An 18,678-nucleotide genomic window follows, 5' to 3' on the forward strand; every position below is an offset into this window, starting at 1 on the left:
AATAGGAAACAAAACAGAAACTACACGAAGATCAAAGATACAAACTCCAGGTCAGGTTGGAGTCCTGAAAATTAGAAGCTAACTAAATTATTTATGTTTAAAAACACCAGCAGATAAGGTTACCTGGATTAGGTGAGCGCATGTGTAATCGCAGTATATGCATCACAACTTTGCTTCCAATACACGATGCCTAATAATTCTGGTTTATGGTTTTCTAAAATTGTTAATACTGTTACACTTTATTTTCTAGCTATTTAAACTTCATGGCAAAAACAGAAGATCATCTGACCCTCTGCGTACAAAGGAGCATAGTATTTCTAACAATTATCAAGATAATTAATAATGAAATACACAAAGCTTTTTAGTTAAAATTGAATTTTAACTTGCTATGACTTGTAGCCAATCTACAGTAGTCCACTTGCAAATAAACCTTGTTTACTTTAGACCATAAGACTAGGGGCAGAATTAGGCCATTCAGCCTATCGAGTCTGCTCCATTTCATCATGGCTGATCCCAGATCCCTCTCAACCTGTCTTCTTGCCATATCCTCTGAAGCCCTGACCAATCAGGAAACTATCAACTTCCACTCGGAATATACCCACTGACTTGGCCACCACTGCAGGCTGGCAGAGCATTCCACAGTTTCACTACCCTATTGCTAAAAATATTCTTCCTTAACTGTTTTTAAAAGTCGCCCCTCAATTTTGAGGCTGTGCCCTCTAGTTCTCGATACCCCCACCATTTGAAACATTCTCTCCACATCCCCCCACCTAGTCCTTTCAACATTCACCTAGGTTTCAATGAGATTCTTTCACCCCACCCTCCCCCCCCCCAGCATTCTTCTAAATTCCAGTGAGTACAGGCCTAAAGTAATACCTACTTTAGGAGGTGATATTCCACAATTCCAAGTCAAACTAATCTAATTGAGTAGCACCTCCCATATTTATTCACTCCCTCCAACTCCAGTGCCTATGGCTAGTGTGTATTTGTTTTTTTACTTTGATAGGGATGAGTGAGAGATTTAAAATAATGATCTCCTCAGGAGAATCAATAATTAAGATTCCATTAAATCAAATGGACATTGTTCTCTAGGCGTTATTCAACCAGCAGTAGTTCTGGTGTCAAAATGGTTGTTGTGATCATCTAGTGTGGTAGTGTACGAGTAGTGCTTGCCACTCCTACTTCCAGCTTCCACCACTGGCTAGAAGTCTTGTGAAAAGGAGAGCTGAATGGGAGAGTATATCCCCTCTCCAACAGCAAGCCTCATGTAGTGCCTCCTCTCTGGTGGCACATGGGAACTGGACTCCTTTCGGACTCGGGCTGAATATAGAGGACGGGGAGGTGGTCTGGCCCCTGCACTGGTAGCACACAACCCACCGGTGTGTGGACACTCCCTCGTGCTCGTGAACCAGATCCCCAACTATGGGTAAGTAGCCCCGCTGCCTTGTGGGCAGCATCGGGAGAGACAAAGGCTACGGGAGTAAACCTAGACAGCAAATCAGGAGTGGAGCCCCTAAGGTGACTGGACGTCATTGAACATCCTTCCGGCAGCTTCTGCAGCCAAGCTGGTGCCAAACATATTGCTTCATAAACTTTCCTTTGGACTACACTGGTGAGGCAGAGAGGGGGATTTTGATGACTGGGCATCTCAGGATCTCCATACCTTACGCCCAGGCTTGTGATGATAATCATCATCACCTATTGTCCTTCAAGACAGACGGATGCCAATCACTATTCTGGATGAGATTCTTTCCTCAAACAAAACATAATTTGTCACTCCATAAAAGCACTTGCCATTAATGCAGCATATGAAACCAGCCGACCCTTCATCAGAACTAGAACGTTCTATCCAGCTCTGCTGCCTGGCTGCTGAGTTCCTCCACCATTTTGTGTACACTGCTTTGGATTTCCAGTATCTGCAAAATTTCTGGTATTTGTGAAGAGAGTTTTAAAATAAATTCTCAAAGATGCAGAAAGCTACTGCAGAGTAGCTAGTAAGGAATTGATACCTTCCTTTACCCTGCTTTTGACTGAATGGCTAGCAGTAGTGTTCTTAACAAGTTGAAGTTTGTCAATAGACTGTTCTTTGGAAGGCCAGTAAAACATGCATTGCAGTAATCTTGTCTGCTTTGATATAAAGGCATGAATTAGGTTTTCAGCATCATTATGTGACAAATGGACATACCTTGGCAATACTACTCAAGTATTGCTCTGGTCACTTTGTTTAAAATGTGGGAATTAAAGTACAAATCTGAATCAAGGATAACACTCAGGTGAGTTACTTCTGATTTTACAAGGGGAGCCAAGTTCCCAAGTTTATCAATAAGTTTCTCTGTTCTGGCTTTGGATCAAAGCAAAAGTATTTCAGTTTTATTTTCATTTAGTCTTGGGAATTTGCTCATCCATTTGTTTATTGCAGTCCTACCAGATGACAGACCAGACAGGGTGTTATCACTGAAATGTACAAGACTGTCAGATATAGGAGCAGAGTAAGGCCATCTGGCCCATCGATTCTGCTTCACCATTTCATCATGGCTGATCCAATTTTACTTCCAGTCCCAATTTCCTGCCTTCTCCCCATATCCCTTCATGCCTTGATTATTCAAGAACCTACCAACTTTTGCCTTAAATATACATAAAGCTTTGACAAAGAATTCCACAGACTCACCACTTTCTGGCTAAAGAAACCCCTCTTCATATTTTTTCTAAAAGGACACCCCTCTATTCTGAGGCTGTGTCCTCTGGTCTTAAGACTCTCCCACCATAGGAAACATTTTCTCCACATCCACACAATCAAGGCCTTTCACCATTCTCCTGGGTTCAGTGAGGTCACCTCTCATTCTTCTGAAGTTTAGCAAATACAGCCCCAGAGCCATCTTCATATGATAAGCTATTCAACCCTGGAACCATTTTCATGAACCTCTCCTTACAATTGTGTGTCATCTGCATAATTGGGAAATCAAGTTTGAGCTCTCTAATGTTGTCTCCAAAGGGAAGCATGTACAAGAAGTGTAGGGAACCAAGACAGCTTCCCCAAGCAACACCGAAATGTACACTGTATCTCGTAGAAAACTGGTCTCCAAGACAGACAAAGAAAAATGAACAAAACCAATCAAGGGCACTGCCAAAGAGACCAACCCAGTTCAATACACTCCAAGAGAATGACATGGTCAATTTTGTCAAAGGCAGCACCAAGATCTAGAAGAATTAGAACTGAGATTCTGTTGGCAGTGCTGTGCCGAAGGTCACTGACAATTCAGGTAGGAGCCGTCTCCATGCTGCAGTTTGCTATAAAACCTGACAGAAACTTTTCTAGAATACTGTTCTCATTCAGAAATTTGTGGAGTTGGTTAAAAATTGCTTTCTCAAGAAACCTGCCCAGGAAGGGAAGATTTGATATTGGCCTGTAGTAGCTACTACCTCACTATCAAGGTTTGGCTTAAGCAGGGGTTTGGCAGCTGCAGTTTTGAAAAGATCTGAAAAACTTCAGTTTCAAGGGATGTGTTAATAATATTCCAACAGAATTGAAAACACTTAAGAATCCAAAAATTACCCAAATTAACTTTAACTAAAAACTGTTAGATTAACTCACTTACATAAATGCTCTCAATTTCATTTACAACCCTGAATTACTCTAAAAGCCATGGTTCAGATATTTGCCACCGCCACGATCTGGATTATTTAAGTACTATGGCTGAACGTGTGCTGTCTATGTATTTTTCATATCCGGCCAAGTGCCTTCAGCAGAATTCCATTAATTCTTCTTCTCATCTTTTATCTCCTGCTATTATTTTCATTGACTTTAACATGAACTTAATTCATTCTTAAATAGTTTTTCAACGTTTCTTAATATTGCAATCGCCAGTGTTTCTGATGTGCTCCATGCTGGGCAGCTTCACTTTGTTAGCCGTCAGATCTATTGAAACTTCTCCCAGCAGCTGTCTCATATCTTTTCCCTACAAGCAAATCTCAGATTGATAGAGTGACATTAAAATGGCTGTGTTGCTTAGGCTTTATGATTGGCATTCTCATCAGGGGATTCATACAATTCTGTGCAAACAGCGGGTAGATCAGCACTGAGAACTGGCAGGCAACCTGCCACTGACCATAAGTTCTGGGCTGCTTTATAAAAATTGTGTTAATGTACATAATGAACACATTGATTTGCCACCGTGAAAACTAAATGAATCCATAATTACCAAATTTTAAATGTTTATAAATTTGTAAGTGTACAACTGGTTTATTCTCAGTTACCAAATAGATAATTAGCAAATGTGTGATACAATGTTTTAGTAGCTTTAGTATTCTTATTATAGTTAAAATTTTAATTTAGAAACCTTTTAGTGAAGTAGAATTACCTTGATTATATATTGATTCACTTGCCACACCACAAACAACACAAGCTTTATTTGATTTAAAAGAAAGATAAAAATTATAATGGTTTCAAGTATCAAAATAATAGGTAGGCAAACTCTGAACAACCATCTAACTTCCAATATTCAGTGTTTTGGATTTGGTACCTTCAAATCACAAAGGGGCCGATTTACTCAGGTCCTGTTTTGTATGAATACTGCACAGGTCCCCAGCTTAACACTATCCAAAAGCGATGTTGCATGTAATGCTCTCAACCTCGGAGAAAATAATTTTTTCCCCCTATTACATCAAAATCTAAAAATCATCCTTAATGGTTGACTAGCTTGTCGCACACTATCATCTTGTTCAGTTGCTCAGGCAATACACTCTTGATGTTTGGCCAATAAGAGCAATATTCAAACACTGTACAAATGAATACTACATGTTATTGTTGCTTCGTCAGTAACATTTTATGAGACCAGGCTATTTTAAATGAAGGAATGCAAAAAAAAAAGTTTTGTCCTCCAACTAGCATTTCAAATCTTGTTACTTGCTTGGATGTACACAATAAATCTAAGCCAAGCACAATTCAAATTGTAATAGAAGCACGTATGCAAAACTCAACATTCATGCACTTCCAATGACCCAAGTAAATTTCAGAAGGATGAGCAGACTGAAAGACTAAGCTGAATAACTACTTCATAAGAGTTCAAAGGACGATGACCTGGGGAGGGAAAGCTGAAGATAACCAAATTACTAAAGACTGAACTGCAATTTATTGCTCAGCCAATGAGAATGCAGGAATATATTTTGTTGCATTCCGGTGTTGCAGTTTTTGAGGTTTTGTGATAGAACTCCTATTATAGTATTTGAACCCATAATATTAGTAATACTGTGGGTAAAAATGTCCAGCAAGCATCACTTGGATGTGAAATTGCAAGAGTCAGAACACCACATGCTCATGTGGATTTTAACAACACAAAAAGAAAGAAAAATCTAAGGAGTGTGTTGCTCCAAGGAGTTTAAAACAGATTATGTTCTGGATTAAGTAACTCGTGTTAAGAAGCCTGCTCAGTGCAGAAGACAAGAAAGACAGGCGCTTCAAATAAAATACAATTGATGTACAACTTAAGAGACAAGAGTGTCTTCATGCTGAAGGTGTACATGAAGAAAACTACCAGGTCTTCATAATAACTTGCTCATCTTGTAAATTAGAAAGACCAGGAGCCAACGTAGGCAGGTCAGCATATTAAAGTATGTATGCAGTATACAACTGAGTTTAGTCTTCCCACAAACAGCCAGGAGAAAGGAAACAAACACCCAACGCACCAACAAAAACGCACAAATGGCACAAAAAATGCAAAAAACAAAATATAAAATATCAAACCAGTGAAACCGTCTAGGAATGTTCAGTTTAGTTCAGTCCTGGTCAATTTAGTGCTGTGTTGTTTACTGACTGCAGGCTGTAGAGCTCATCTATCCTGATCAAAATCACACAAAAATAACAATAAAATGAAAAGGGAGTAACTAGAACCACATGATAATATGAACTACAAACTCCAATTCTCAAGCTGCAGCGATTAAAGCTTTCTCACCCAAGCCTTTGGCACCATCCTCTAACAGAATCGAGTGAGAGAAAGAGGGAGACCAGTCACCTTCCTCCGGCAGCAGTAAGTGCAGGGAGGAGGGGTGAAAAGAGAGAGTCCGGTCAAACGCAGGCAGCAGTCAGAGCAGAACACCTGCTCACCTTCCACTGCTGAACTCGTTGATTTCAATCATGCTTGCCACTTCGGTGAAAAGAGGAGTTGATAAGGAGTTGATCATGGGCTCCAGGCCCAACACTCCGCTCCAAACCTCACTGAGCTCCCTCGGAGACAGCAAAGTGTCAGATCGCTCAATCGGCCCAAAACCACACCATCAAAATGTAAATCACAGGTTCCAATAGTAGCAGAATCATGTTTGAATGAAGTAAGGTAGTAGTTTCATAAACTGTCAAGGACATCTCCTTTAGTTGCTTTGTTCCCTGGCGCCATCTTCTTCAGTAACGACAATGGAATGAGAATATTTAACACGAGTTTGGATATGGGCAGAAACACTTGCTCAGAAGGTGGTGTGCCAAATTTAGTATGCAAAACTATAGACAATGCATTGAACTTAGTGATTATACTTAGCTAAAAGATTCATCTAAAAAAACCACAAATGTTTGGCAAAAAATTTTAAAAGGTTTCTTAACAATTCATGTCAATTTTTTTTGTAATAAAGATCATTTAGATGTATACATGCATTTGGACAGAACTCTCTTCTCTTGATAGAAACATGTCACAGTTTCCTGAGGGCTAGATCCGTGGCATTCAAGACTGAGGCCCGACATGGTCATTCTGTCAGAAACCTTGAAGCAGGTTGCCATGGTAGAAATGGTCATTCCTTGGGAAGACCGGATTGCGGGGGTGCTGGAGAATAAGAAAGCCAAACACCAGAAGCTGGTAGAGCAGTGCCAGAGACAGAGGTGGAAGGCATGATACGAGCCTGTGGAGATGGGGTGTAGAGCTTTTGCTATCTGTTTGCTGTCCGAACCTACTCTCCCCTCAGCATTACAGAAGCTGCAAAAGAAAAAGAGTCATCAGGACCATCACGGAGGCTGCTGAGTGATCCTCCAGATGACTATGGATGAAAAGGTGTGACCTGTGGACCAGTGTTGCTGGGACACAAGCCCGGGGCCTAACCAATCCTGGCTGGGTCACCTGGGTGAGAGTGTCTGATGTTCAAAGACCTGAAACACCCGATGACCCCAGGTTATCACTGATGACATGGCCCAACGCATCCTAGGCTGTACCTCAGCATCAGCCAAAGTTCAATCTACCAAAGTGCATCACTTCTCACTTTCCTCAGACTGAACTCCCTTTGCCTCCTCTCCACCCATCTGCGCACCCTATCTATATCCCATTGTAAACTTTGACAACCTTCAACACCATCCAACCCTTGTGTCAATTGCAAACTTACTAATTTATCCCTTCACCTCCTCACCCAAGTCATTTATATATTTTTTTAAAATGAAACAGCAGGGCTCCCTCAGCAGATCCCTGTGAAACACCACTTGTGCCCAACCTCTAGGCAGAACACTTTGCATCTACTACCACCCTCATTCTTCTGTGAGGAAACCAGTTTGTAGTCACACAGCCAAGTTTCTGTTGATTCCATGTCTCCTGACTTTCTGGGTGAGCCTACTGTGGGGAACTTTGTCAAATGCCTTCCATATTCAGTGGATCCTGGTTAATTGGTGCAGTCATTTATTTGAGACAACTCTTAAAGAATATATTGAATTATGAATCCTTCCTGGACACACCTACCAAATTCTGCCCCATCTAAATCTTTTGCATTAATGAGGTACTAATCAATATTAGGGAAGTTAAAGTCAGCCATGACAGCAACCCTGGTATTTTTGCACCTTTCCAAAATCTGCCATTCTATCTGCTCCTCTGTGTCTCTGTTGCTACTGGGAGTCTATAGAATAGTTCTAAAAGAGTGATTGCTCCCTTCTTCTTTCTGAATTCCACTCACACATTCAGTGGATCCCTCCAGGACATTCCTCCCCTTTCTGCAGTTGTGATACTATCCATGATTAGGAATGCCACTCTCCCACCTCTTTTATCTCCCTCCCTGTCCCTTGTGAAGAATCTAAACCCCAGGGTCTTGAGGAGCAATCCCTGCCCTTGTTACAGCCAAGTCTCTGTAATTGCCAAAGTGTTGCAGCTCCATGCTTTGATCTATGCTCCAAGTTAATCACCTTTGTTCTTGAGGTCGTTGCATTAAAATAACTAACTGCCTCCTGCAATTTATGTACGACTACCTCCTTGTTACCTCCCCCTTCTCCCCAAAGAGTCATCCAGCTAAAATAGTCTGTAATGATGCAATTCTCACAGGGCGTTATCACTGATCATCCATTCTCACTACTCTAGCTAGGCACTAAGAAAGAAAAAGAAACTTAACAGCAACTTCAACCTAACCTCTACCTCTCTTGTAGAAACATCTGAACAAAAGCCTCAGTTTCTCACTCAACTGTCCCACTCACACAGTGGCCACTCTACTGAAAACTCACTTTTATTGGCCCTTTCCAAGTGCCTATTAACCCAAATGATCAGGAGTTCTGCAGAAAGTCCTGACAGGCTCATCTCACTTTTTTAAATCTGGCATTTACTCTCCACAAGTAACTGTTCCCACGATCTCACTCCAAAAACTTCTCAACAGACCCTGTTCACTTTTTTAAAATCTGAAGGATGTGGGGTGGTTTATCTAATTGATCACCGAAGCCAACCAGCATTCATTTTGATCTGAATTTGCATCACTGTGAATGGTGGTGGTTACCTAAACAGTGAATGGAAGGACACGACTTCCAGAACATCTCCATCTACATGAATAGTAATCACAGGCTCAGAATCAGATTTAATATCATTAGCACAGGTCAGGAAATTTGTTATTTTCCAGCAGCAAGAGAATGCAATATGCAATTAAAAGTTTAAGCAATTAGTGCAAAAAGATAGCAAAAAATAGTGGGGTAGTATACACTGGTTCATTGTCCATTCAGAAATCTGACAGCAAAATGGAAGAAGCTGTCCTTAACACAGTGAGTGTGTCTTCCGGCTCCTGTACAACCTCCTTGATGGCAGCAATAAGACAACGCGTCCTATGGAATGGGGGTCCTTAATGATGGATGCCATATTTTCGAGGCATCACCATCTTGCTAAGGCAAAGCTGAAACATTAGCAACAATGATCAGCTTTAACTGCCAAATTAATGATCCATCTGTTCCCTCACTTCTAAATATCACATGCAGGAAGATTCAGAAAATTGGGTTGATGCTGATTTGCATTCCAAGAGAGAATTTGTAGAATGTCTAAGATGGCTTTTTAGAACAGTTTGTGATTGAGCCCACAAGGGGATCATCTATTCTGGATTGAGTGTTGTGTAATGAACTGGATTTGATTAGGGAGCTTAAGGTAAAGGAACCTTAGGAAGACAGTGATCATAGAATTCACCCTGCAATTTAAGAGGGAGAAGCTAAAATCAAATTTATCAGGATTACAGTAGAGTAAGGGGAATTACAGAGGCATTGGAGAGGAGCTGGCCAAAGTAGATTGGAAGGGAGTAATAGCAGGGATGACAGAAGAGCAGCAATAGGTGGAAGGCACAGGATAGAAACATTCCAAAACAGTAGTATTGTAAAGGTAAGATGATGCAACTGTGGACAAGGGAAGTCAAAGCCAACAAAAAAAGCAAGAAGTTATATAATGGAGCAAGAATTAGTGGGAAGTTAGAAGATTGGGAAACTTTTAAAAACCACAAGGAAACAACTAAAAAATCCATAAGGAGGAAAAAGATGAAATCTGAAAGTAAGCTAGCCAATAATATCAAAGAGGATAACACAAGTGTTTTTTTTCCAGATATATAAAGAGTAAAAGAAAGGAGAGAGTAGATATTGGACTGCTGGAAAATGATGCTGGACAGGTAGCAATGGGGGAACAAGTAAATGGCCAATGAACTGAATGTATTTTGCATCAGTCTTCAGTGGAAGACACTAGCAGTATACCAGAGGTTATAATAACCATATGACAATTACAGCACGGAAACAGGCCATCTCGGCTCTTTTAGTCCATGCCAAATGCTTCCTCTCACCTAGTCCCACCGACCTGCACTCAGCCCATAACCCTCCATTCCTTTCCTGTCCATATACCTATCCAATTTTACTTTAAATGACAATATCGAACCTACCTCTACCATTTCTACTGGAAGCTCGTTCCACACAGCTACCACTCTCTGAGTAAAGAGATTCCCCCTCGTGTTACCACTAAACGTTTCCCCTTAACTCTCAACTCCTGTCTTCTTGTTTGAATCTCCCCTACTCTCAATGGAAAAAGCCTATCCATGTCAACTCTATCCCCCTCATTATTTTAAATACCTCTATTAAGTCCCCCCTCAACCTTCTACGCTCCAAAGAATAGACATAACTTGTTCAACCTTTCTCTGTAACTTAGGTGCTGAAACCCAGGTAACATTCTAGTAAATCTCCTCTGTACTCTCTCTGTTTTGTTGATATCTTTCCTATAATTCAGTGACCAGAAATGTACACAATACTCCAAATTTGGCCTCACCAATGCCTTGTACAATTTTAACATTACATCCCAACTCCTATACTCAATGCTCAATAAAGGCCAGCATACCAAAAGCTTTCTTCACCACCCTATCCACATGAGATTCCACCTTCAGGGAACTATGCACCGTTATTCCTAGATCACTCCGTTCTACTGCATTCTTCAATGCCCTACCATTTACCATGCATGTCCTATTTTGATTATTCCTACCAAAACGTAGCACCTCACACTTATCAGCATTAAACTCCATCTGCCATCTTTCAGCCCACTCTTCTAACTGGCCTAAATCTCTCTGCAAGCTTTGAAAACCTACTTCATTATCCACAATGCCACCTATCTTAGTATCATCTGCATACTTACTAATCCAATTTACCACCCCATCATCCAGATCATTAATGTATATGACAAACAACATTGGACCCAGTACAGATTCCTGAGGCACACCACTTGTCACCGGCCTCCAATCTGACAAACAGTTATCCATCACTACTCTCTGGCATATTCCATCCAGCCACTGTTGAATGCATTTTACTACTTCAATATTAACACCTCAAGATTGAACCTTCCTAACTAACCTTCTGTGCAGAACCTTGTCAAAAGCCTTACTGAACTCCATATAGATAACATCCACTGCATCCACTGCTTTACCCTCGTCATCTTTCCTAGTAACCTCTTCAAAAAATTCAATAAGATTTGTCAAACATGACCTTCCACGCTCAAATCCATGTTGACTGTTCTTAATCAGATCCTATCTATCTAGATAATTATATATACCATCTCTAAGAATACTTTCCATTAATTTACCCACCACTGACATCAAACTTACAGGCCTGAAATTGCTAGGTTTACTCTTACAACCCTTTTTAAACAATGCAACAACATGAGCAATACGCCAATCCTCTGGCACCATCCCTGTTTCTAATGACATTTGAAGTATTTCTGTCAGAGCCCCTGCTATTTCTACACTAACTTCCGTCAAGGTCCTAGGGAATATCCTGTCAGGATCCGGAGATTTATCCACTTTTATATTCCTTAAAAGTTCCAGTACTTCCTCCTCTTTAATCATCATAGTTTCCATAACTTCCCGACTTGTTTCCCTTACCTTACACAATTCAATATCCTTCTCCTTAGTGAATACCAAAGAAAAGAAATTGTTCAAAATCTCCACCATCTCTTTTGGCTCCACACATAGCTGTCCACTCTGATTCTCTAAGGGACTAATTTTATCCCTCACTATCCTTTTGCTATTAATATAACTGTAGAAACCCTTTGGATTTATTTTCACTTTACTTGGCAAAGCAACCTCATCTTTTAGCTTTTCTAATTTCTTTTTTAAGATTAAGTTTCAAGGGTGTCAGGGGCAGAAGTGAATGCAGTTGCTATTACCAAGGAGAAAATGCTTGGGAAGGTAAAAGATCTGAAGATAGATTCATCAACTGAAACAGATAGACAAAACCCAGGGTTCTAAAAAAAGATAGCTGAAGAGATTGTGGCAGCATTAGCAATGATCTTTCAAGAATCAATAGATTCTATCAAGGTTCTAGAGGACTGGAAAATAGCAAATGTCACTCCAGTCTTCAAACAAGGAGGAAGGCAGAAGAAAGAAAATTATAATCCAGATAGCCTGACCTCAGTGGTTGGAAAAATGTTGGAGTCCATTATTAAGTATGAGGTTTGGGAGTCAGATGATAAATAAACCAAAGCCAGCATGGTTTCCTGAAGGGAAAATCTTGCCTGAAAAATCTATTGGAATTCTTTGAAGAAATACCAAGCACAGGAAAGACAAAGGAAGTTGTGTACTTGGATTTACAGAAGGCCTTGGACAAGGTGCCACATGAGACTGCTAAGCAAGATAAGAGTCCATGGTATTACAGGAAAGATACTAGAATGGCTAAAGCATTGGCTGATTGGTATAGAAGTTGTTCCATAGGGGTTAGTGTTGGGACCGCTTCTTTTACATTGTATGTCAATGACTGAATGAATGGCTTTGTGACCAAATTTGCGGACGATACAAAGATGGGTGGAGAGGCAGGTAGTGCTGAGAAAGCAGGGAGGTTACAGAGGCAAACACAAGGAAATCTGTAGATGCTGGAAATTCAAGCAACACACACAAAATGCTGGTGGAACGCAGCAGGCCAGGCAGCATCTATAGGGAGAAGCACTGTCGATGTTTTGGCCCAAGACCCTTCGTTACAGAGGAGTTGGACAGATTAGGAGAATGGGTGAAGAGGTGGAAGATGGAATACAAGGTTGGGAAGCGTACTATCATGCACTTTAGTAGAAGGAATAAAAGTGTAGACTATTCTCTAAACAGAGAAAATTCAAAAGCATGGGGTGCGAAGGGACTTGGGAGCCCTCAGGTAGGATTCCCTAAAGGTTAATTTGCAGGTTGAATAAGTAGTGAGGAAGGTAAAAGAAATGTTAGTATTAATTTCAAGAGGAATCGAATATAAAAACAAGGATATAATCCTGATACTTTATAGGCCATCCTTGAGGCCTCACTTGGAGTGTTCTGGGCCCCTTATCCTTTAAAGGATGTGCTGACATTGGAGGGAGTTCAAAGAGGTTCAAAAGAATGTTTGCGGGAATGAAAGGCTGATCATATTAGGAGTGTTTGATGAATCTGGGCCTGTACTCACTGGAATTAAGAATGGCGGGGGGGGGGGCGGGTGGAAGAGTAGGGATCTCATTGAACACTGAAATCTATCGAATGTTCAAAGGGCTCAATGACGTGGATAGGATGCTTCCTACAGTGGTGAAGTCTAGGACCAGAGGAGACAACCTCAAAGAGTAATTTCTTTAGTCAGAGGGTGGTGTGTCTGTGGAATTTATTGCCACAGGCAGCTGTGGAGGCCGGATCATTGGGTGTATTTAAAGGGGAGGTTGATATTTTTGATTAGTCACAGCATGAAAGGTTACGGGGAGATGGCAGGAGAATGGAGTTGAGGGAAATGGATCAAACATGATCAGATGACAAAGCAGACTCATTGGGCCAAATGGCCTAATTCTGCTCTGTCTTATGGTCACAACAATAGCATCTTTCAGAAATATATCTCCACAAATGGCTTGTTCACAAAAATCAGAGTCAGAACACAGCTAATGAGGCTGCTTTTAATCTTCAAAGTAATGGAAGGTGTCATCAACAGTGCTCTCAAGCTCTATTTATGTTTTCAACATGTTCACTGACGCCCCCATGTGGGTTGTGCAACGTCCTCTCTGTTCCAGATACAATCACCAACTTGGACCAATGTGGACCAAAAAGCTGAAATTCAGGGAATCAGTGAGGCATTGGTGTCTGCTTTTGACATTATCAGCAATTGCTGAAATGTGACATTAAGTAGCTTAGTACAAATGATTTGCCTATTACTATTTGTTGGAGTCATCTTTCACACAAAGGAAAATTGTATGGTTGATGGACATACATTTGCATATCAATGCAGGTGTTCTTCAGCACAGTGTCATTAGCTCAACCACCTTCAGCAATGAACTTCTCATCATAAAAGCAGAGAAGATTTCTCTCATCACTAAGTAAAAAAGCAACTGAAAAACCATCTAAATAGTGTGACCACAAGATCAGATTAGAAGCTTGGTAAGCTGCAGCAAATAACTCACATTCTCACATACCAATTGTATGATACTTTCCTCCAGCTTAGATCAGCACAGCATTAACCAGGAGGGAAGGCAATGAAATGACAAACCAGCTCATCCCATCCACCATCTTCATTCCTTCAACACTGGGACCCAGAGAACATTGTGGACAACAAAGTCCACAGCAATTACTTGTGTAGATATTTCAACACCATCCTCTAAGCTGACCTTCTCCAGTATGGAGAACAGAGGCAGTAGGTGCACAGGAGTACCAGCGTTTCGCAGGTTTCCTTCCACGTTGCACAGCTTCCCAATGTTTCTTTGGGTCAAAAACGCAGATCTTCCCACCCAAGAACATCTTTGTAACACCTTCAGAAGAAGTTAGCTTTCTGCCTTCCTGATAGGTAATAACTACTCATCTGCTTTAAAATTTGTAATGAAACATCAATTCATAAAACGAAATCACATTCTAAATTAATCAGGCCAAAATAAAGCAAGAAGAAAATTACAGAACAACCAGAACCCTAAAATAATTGAAAGTTACTTTTCCTTTGAAGTATTATCTACTTGAGATTTGATCTAGCTACTGGGTTTACTTTGCAATCAAAGAATTAACTTCATAGTAATAAATCCTACAAAATTCACACAGGCTGGTTATTTTATCCTGGATTAAATTTTTAGGTTAAGCACCAAACATACTATCGTAACTAATTTTGAAAATGCTCTGAATCAGAATCGGGTTTATTTTATGAAATTTGTTAAATTTGTGGCAGCATTACAATGCAATATGATTAAGTATAGAAAAAATGGAATTACAGTAATTGTGTCTCTGCATCTTAAATAGTTAAAATAAGTAGTGCAAAAACAGAAAATTTAAAAAAAGTATCGAGGTAGTGTTCTGGGTTCAATGTCCATTTAGAAATCAGATGGCAGAGGGGAAGAAGCTGTTCTTCCTGAATCCCTGTGTGCACGCTTTCTGGTGCCTGTACCCCCTTCCTGATGGTAACAATAAGAGGGTGGTGGAAGTATTGGCATCATATACATGACTGAAGTATCAAATAACAGAAAATGTCAAACCCAGATAAAAGAAACAACTAGCTGGAGAAACTCAGGTCAGTCAGCATCTGTACATCATCTCAACACAAAACTCCTGCCGTCTCTCTGCTTCCACAGATGCAGTTCCTCTGGCAGTTTTTTTTTGTTTTTTTCTGATTACAGCATCTGCTTTCTCAGGTTCCTATGCGTTTACACAGTTAATATGTCTAAGTACGTCCAGATAAGTTTAAACCATTTTAAAATATTGAGTTATGGCAAACATGGTAAGACTGACATATCACTTTTATAAACATATAAACTACTACTTATGAAATATCTTCCAGGCTGCTTATCATATCTACCTTATCATATCTTTACATGTACAATCTAAAGCAACTTCATTTCATATAACTTAAACTACAAGTGACTATTTTAAAGGGAAGTTTAAAACAGTCACAAAAATCCTTACAAGAACAATAAAAATAGCGTTATTTAAAAAAAATTAAAGAGTGCTGTCACAAGTAAAAACTAAACATTTTGTTGAGTCTGATCTTACAAAACCCACTTTTCTCCCAACAATCTTGAAGTTAACCAGCCGCATCAACGTATTCAGGAAAGGAGCAACAACAAATTTTCTCATCTACTTAAAAGCAAATATTACAAACAATATTTTTTTTACAAGAACACATAACTTTCAACATATAGACTCAACAGCATTAGCACAATTCATAACAGAAAATTGCAAGCCTGACTTGCAAAGTGTCTTCGTACTAAAGCATCGAACACTTATCACGCACAATAAAGTTTCACAAGAGACTATGGAGAAGTGTGTAAATACTTTTCTCTTGCATAGGTTACTCCAGTGTTTACCTGCTGGCATCCTGGGTCTCGACAATCATGTAATCCTGTCGAACTAGACTTACTTGATGTACCTAATAAATCATTTCAACACCTGCAACATAAAGGAGCCAAACATGATTAAGACTAGCATCGTATGCAAACCAATTCAACTCTTGCCCAGCTTTCATCCCCCTCAGTGTCTACAAGTCTCAGCTGGTGGGCACAAGTGTTTTTCCTCCAAGGACAGAAGGGGCAATTACATCAACAACACTGGCGTTTCTCCCCAGAGGCATTGCAGACAACTCCCGTGGGTAACAGGATTAAAACCCCTGCCCCATCCAGCTAAGTAGGAATCCGTAATGCAGGACATACCCCACTCCCGGCACAGACGGTGGGTGGGGGGCGTTAAGTATCGCAGTCAACCCTCTGCCCCATCAGCGGGGCCTGAAACCCGGAGACGCTCTGTCACCCCGAACCTCATTTCGTTGTTCACGGAGCCGCCGCCGCCGCCCACCCCCTTTCGTCCGTTCCCTTTACCTCCTGAAACCTCGCCGTTTTATTAATCTTCATCTTTCTAATCCTTTTAAAATACCTTGCTGCGGATTTCGGACCGATAGGGAAAATACTTCCGGCAATCGACAGGGAAGTTCCTGTTGTCGTCACAGATGGGCGGGGCCAAAGCGAGAGGGAGAGTTTTGAAACAAGAAACTGAGAGGCTGGAAATCCAGAGTACTGTTAGCAAAACAGAGCAGATCAGGCAGCATCTATGGAAAGAAATAAAGAGTCAACGTTTAGGGCCGGCACCCTTCATCTGGAGGGTTTGGGTTATTTTGCTAAGTTGTTTTTTCCCTTTTTTTAAAGTTTCAGAAGCTCATAGCTTTGGTGCGAAGGATCAGTGGTGCTGGGAAAGTTGTCCCAGCATGTTCCATTTGGTTAAACCAAGTCCTCAGACCTTGACCTTGTAGAAAAGTCTTTATCATAATACAGAGTACATCCTTATCTACCAGTCAGCCAGGTGAATCGTAATACACACAAAATGCTGGAGGACCTCAGTAGCCAGGCAGCATCAACAGAAAAGTATAAAAGAGGATAGCGATGCAACCATTTAGAATGCTCTCAACAATATATCTGCAGAAATTTTCATGTGTCTTTGGTGACGTACCAAATCTCCTCAAACCCCTAATGAAACATAGCGACTGTTATGCCTTCTTTATAACTGCATCAATATGCTGATCCCAGGATAGATCTTCAGAGATGCTGACACACAGGAACTTAAAACTACTTACCCTTTCCACTGCTGATGCCTCGATGAGGACTGGTATGTGATCCCTCAATTTGTCCTTCCACAATCAAATCTTTGGTCTTACTGACATCGAGTGCAGGGTTGTTGTTGCGGCACCACCCAACCAGCTCCTTTAGACACCAACTGGAATTCTGCCAAATCGGTCAAGTTGTTTCAAATTGGTCCTCACCACTGGTTCTGCGGCCTTTAGTCTCTGCTGGGTTATGACCACTAGATGTTCCAGATCAGGTGAGCAGGACTGAGACCAAACCATTACGTCTATTTACCATGATGAGTTAATCATGAATCCCCCCCTGCTCTATCGTTAGAAGATTGAACTGACCCATCTTTGCAGAGACTGGTGAAGTCATCAGGCTGCAGCGCTGTGTCCAAAATGATGGAGGTTAACCATGTTTCAGTGATGCAAAGTACACAGCAATCCCTGATGTCCCTCTGCACTGTAAACTTACTCTGAAGTTTTCAACTTTATTTTTCAGAGACTGTACATTCATCAAGATAGTTGGGAGTGGAGGTCTAAGGCCTCTGTGTTTCAATCATACTTGTACCCCTGTGTGCCTACCCCACTTCCATTTTTTTAAAGAGGAAACTGCATTCATGACCTAAGTCTGCCATCTGGGGTTTGTAGATTTTGAGGATTGATTGATTGTTTAAACACCTTAGTGAATTATCCATGGCTGTAACTGTGGCTTTCAGATGTAGTAGTCCTAAACAGGAGCACTTAAAGATTCTCCTTGGAGCTGCATGCAGAGTTGCCACTTATAGGCACCATCTTCCGCACTTCCACATATACTTGTATGAATCCTCACAATATCCAATGACCCTGTGATCTCTGTCCTAGAGGCTGATGTCAGAACATCCTTCACGGGAATGAACCCTGCAAGGAGTCAGATCCTGACGGTATACCTGGATGAGTACTGAAAACCTGTGCTGGTAACTGGCGGAAATGTTCAAGAACATCTTCAACCTTCACTGCTGCAGTCTTAGATTCTCACCAGCTTCAAAATGCAGCAATAAAACTAGTGCCAAAGAAGAGCCAGATGAGTTACCTCAACAACTAACGCCAGGTAGCACTCATTTACCATAATAAATTGCTGCATGTCATTGGTTATGTCTGAAATCAATCCTGCCTAAGCAAGGACTTGGACCCCTGCAATATGCTTACCTCCACAACAAGGTTTACAAGCAGATTCAATCTTGCTAGCCCTCCACTCTGCTTTGGCGCACCTAGCCAACTGTAAAACGTACGTTCGACTGCTCCTCATTGATTACAGCTTGGCATTCAACACTGTCATCCATAGAACCACAGAACACTACAGCACAGTACAGGCCCTTCAGCCCTCCATGTTGTGCCGACCCATATAATCCTTAAAAAAATGTACTAAACCCACACTACCCCATAACCCTCCATTTTTC

The 18,678-nt window shown here is 40.9% G+C and overlaps 1 protein-coding gene across 8 annotated transcripts in view; it reads right to left on the bottom strand.

Annotated features, from left to right (window-relative positions):
- The window catches only part of efr3a (EFR3 homolog A (S. cerevisiae)), a 145,587-nt gene extending 128,923 nt beyond the window's left edge, over positions 1-16,664 (bottom strand). For 3 of the 8 annotated variants that reach the window (XM_073043279.1, XM_073043270.1, XM_073043242.1), the window contains exons 1-2: positions 16,500-16,636; positions 15,993-16,074 (exon numbers count right to left, since the gene is read on the bottom strand). In XM_073043279.1, coding sequence (XP_072899380.1) covers positions 15,993-16,002 — 10 coding nt within the window. In that variant the 5' untranslated portion in view covers positions 16,003-16,074; positions 16,500-16,636. Of the gene's footprint in view, positions 1-15,992; positions 16,075-16,334; positions 16,355-16,499 lie in introns of those variants that run through there. The other 5 variants (XM_073043289.1, XM_073043251.1, XM_073043300.1 and 2 more) reach the window with 4 other exon arrangements.
- Between the last annotated feature and the right edge of the window lie 2,014 nt (positions 16,665-18,678).

Source organism: Hemitrygon akajei, chromosome 1 (genome assembly GCF_048418815.1).
Source record: "Hemitrygon akajei chromosome 1, sHemAka1.3, whole genome shotgun sequence".
Taxonomy (NCBI): domain Eukaryota; kingdom Metazoa; phylum Chordata; class Chondrichthyes; order Myliobatiformes; family Dasyatidae; genus Hemitrygon; species Hemitrygon akajei.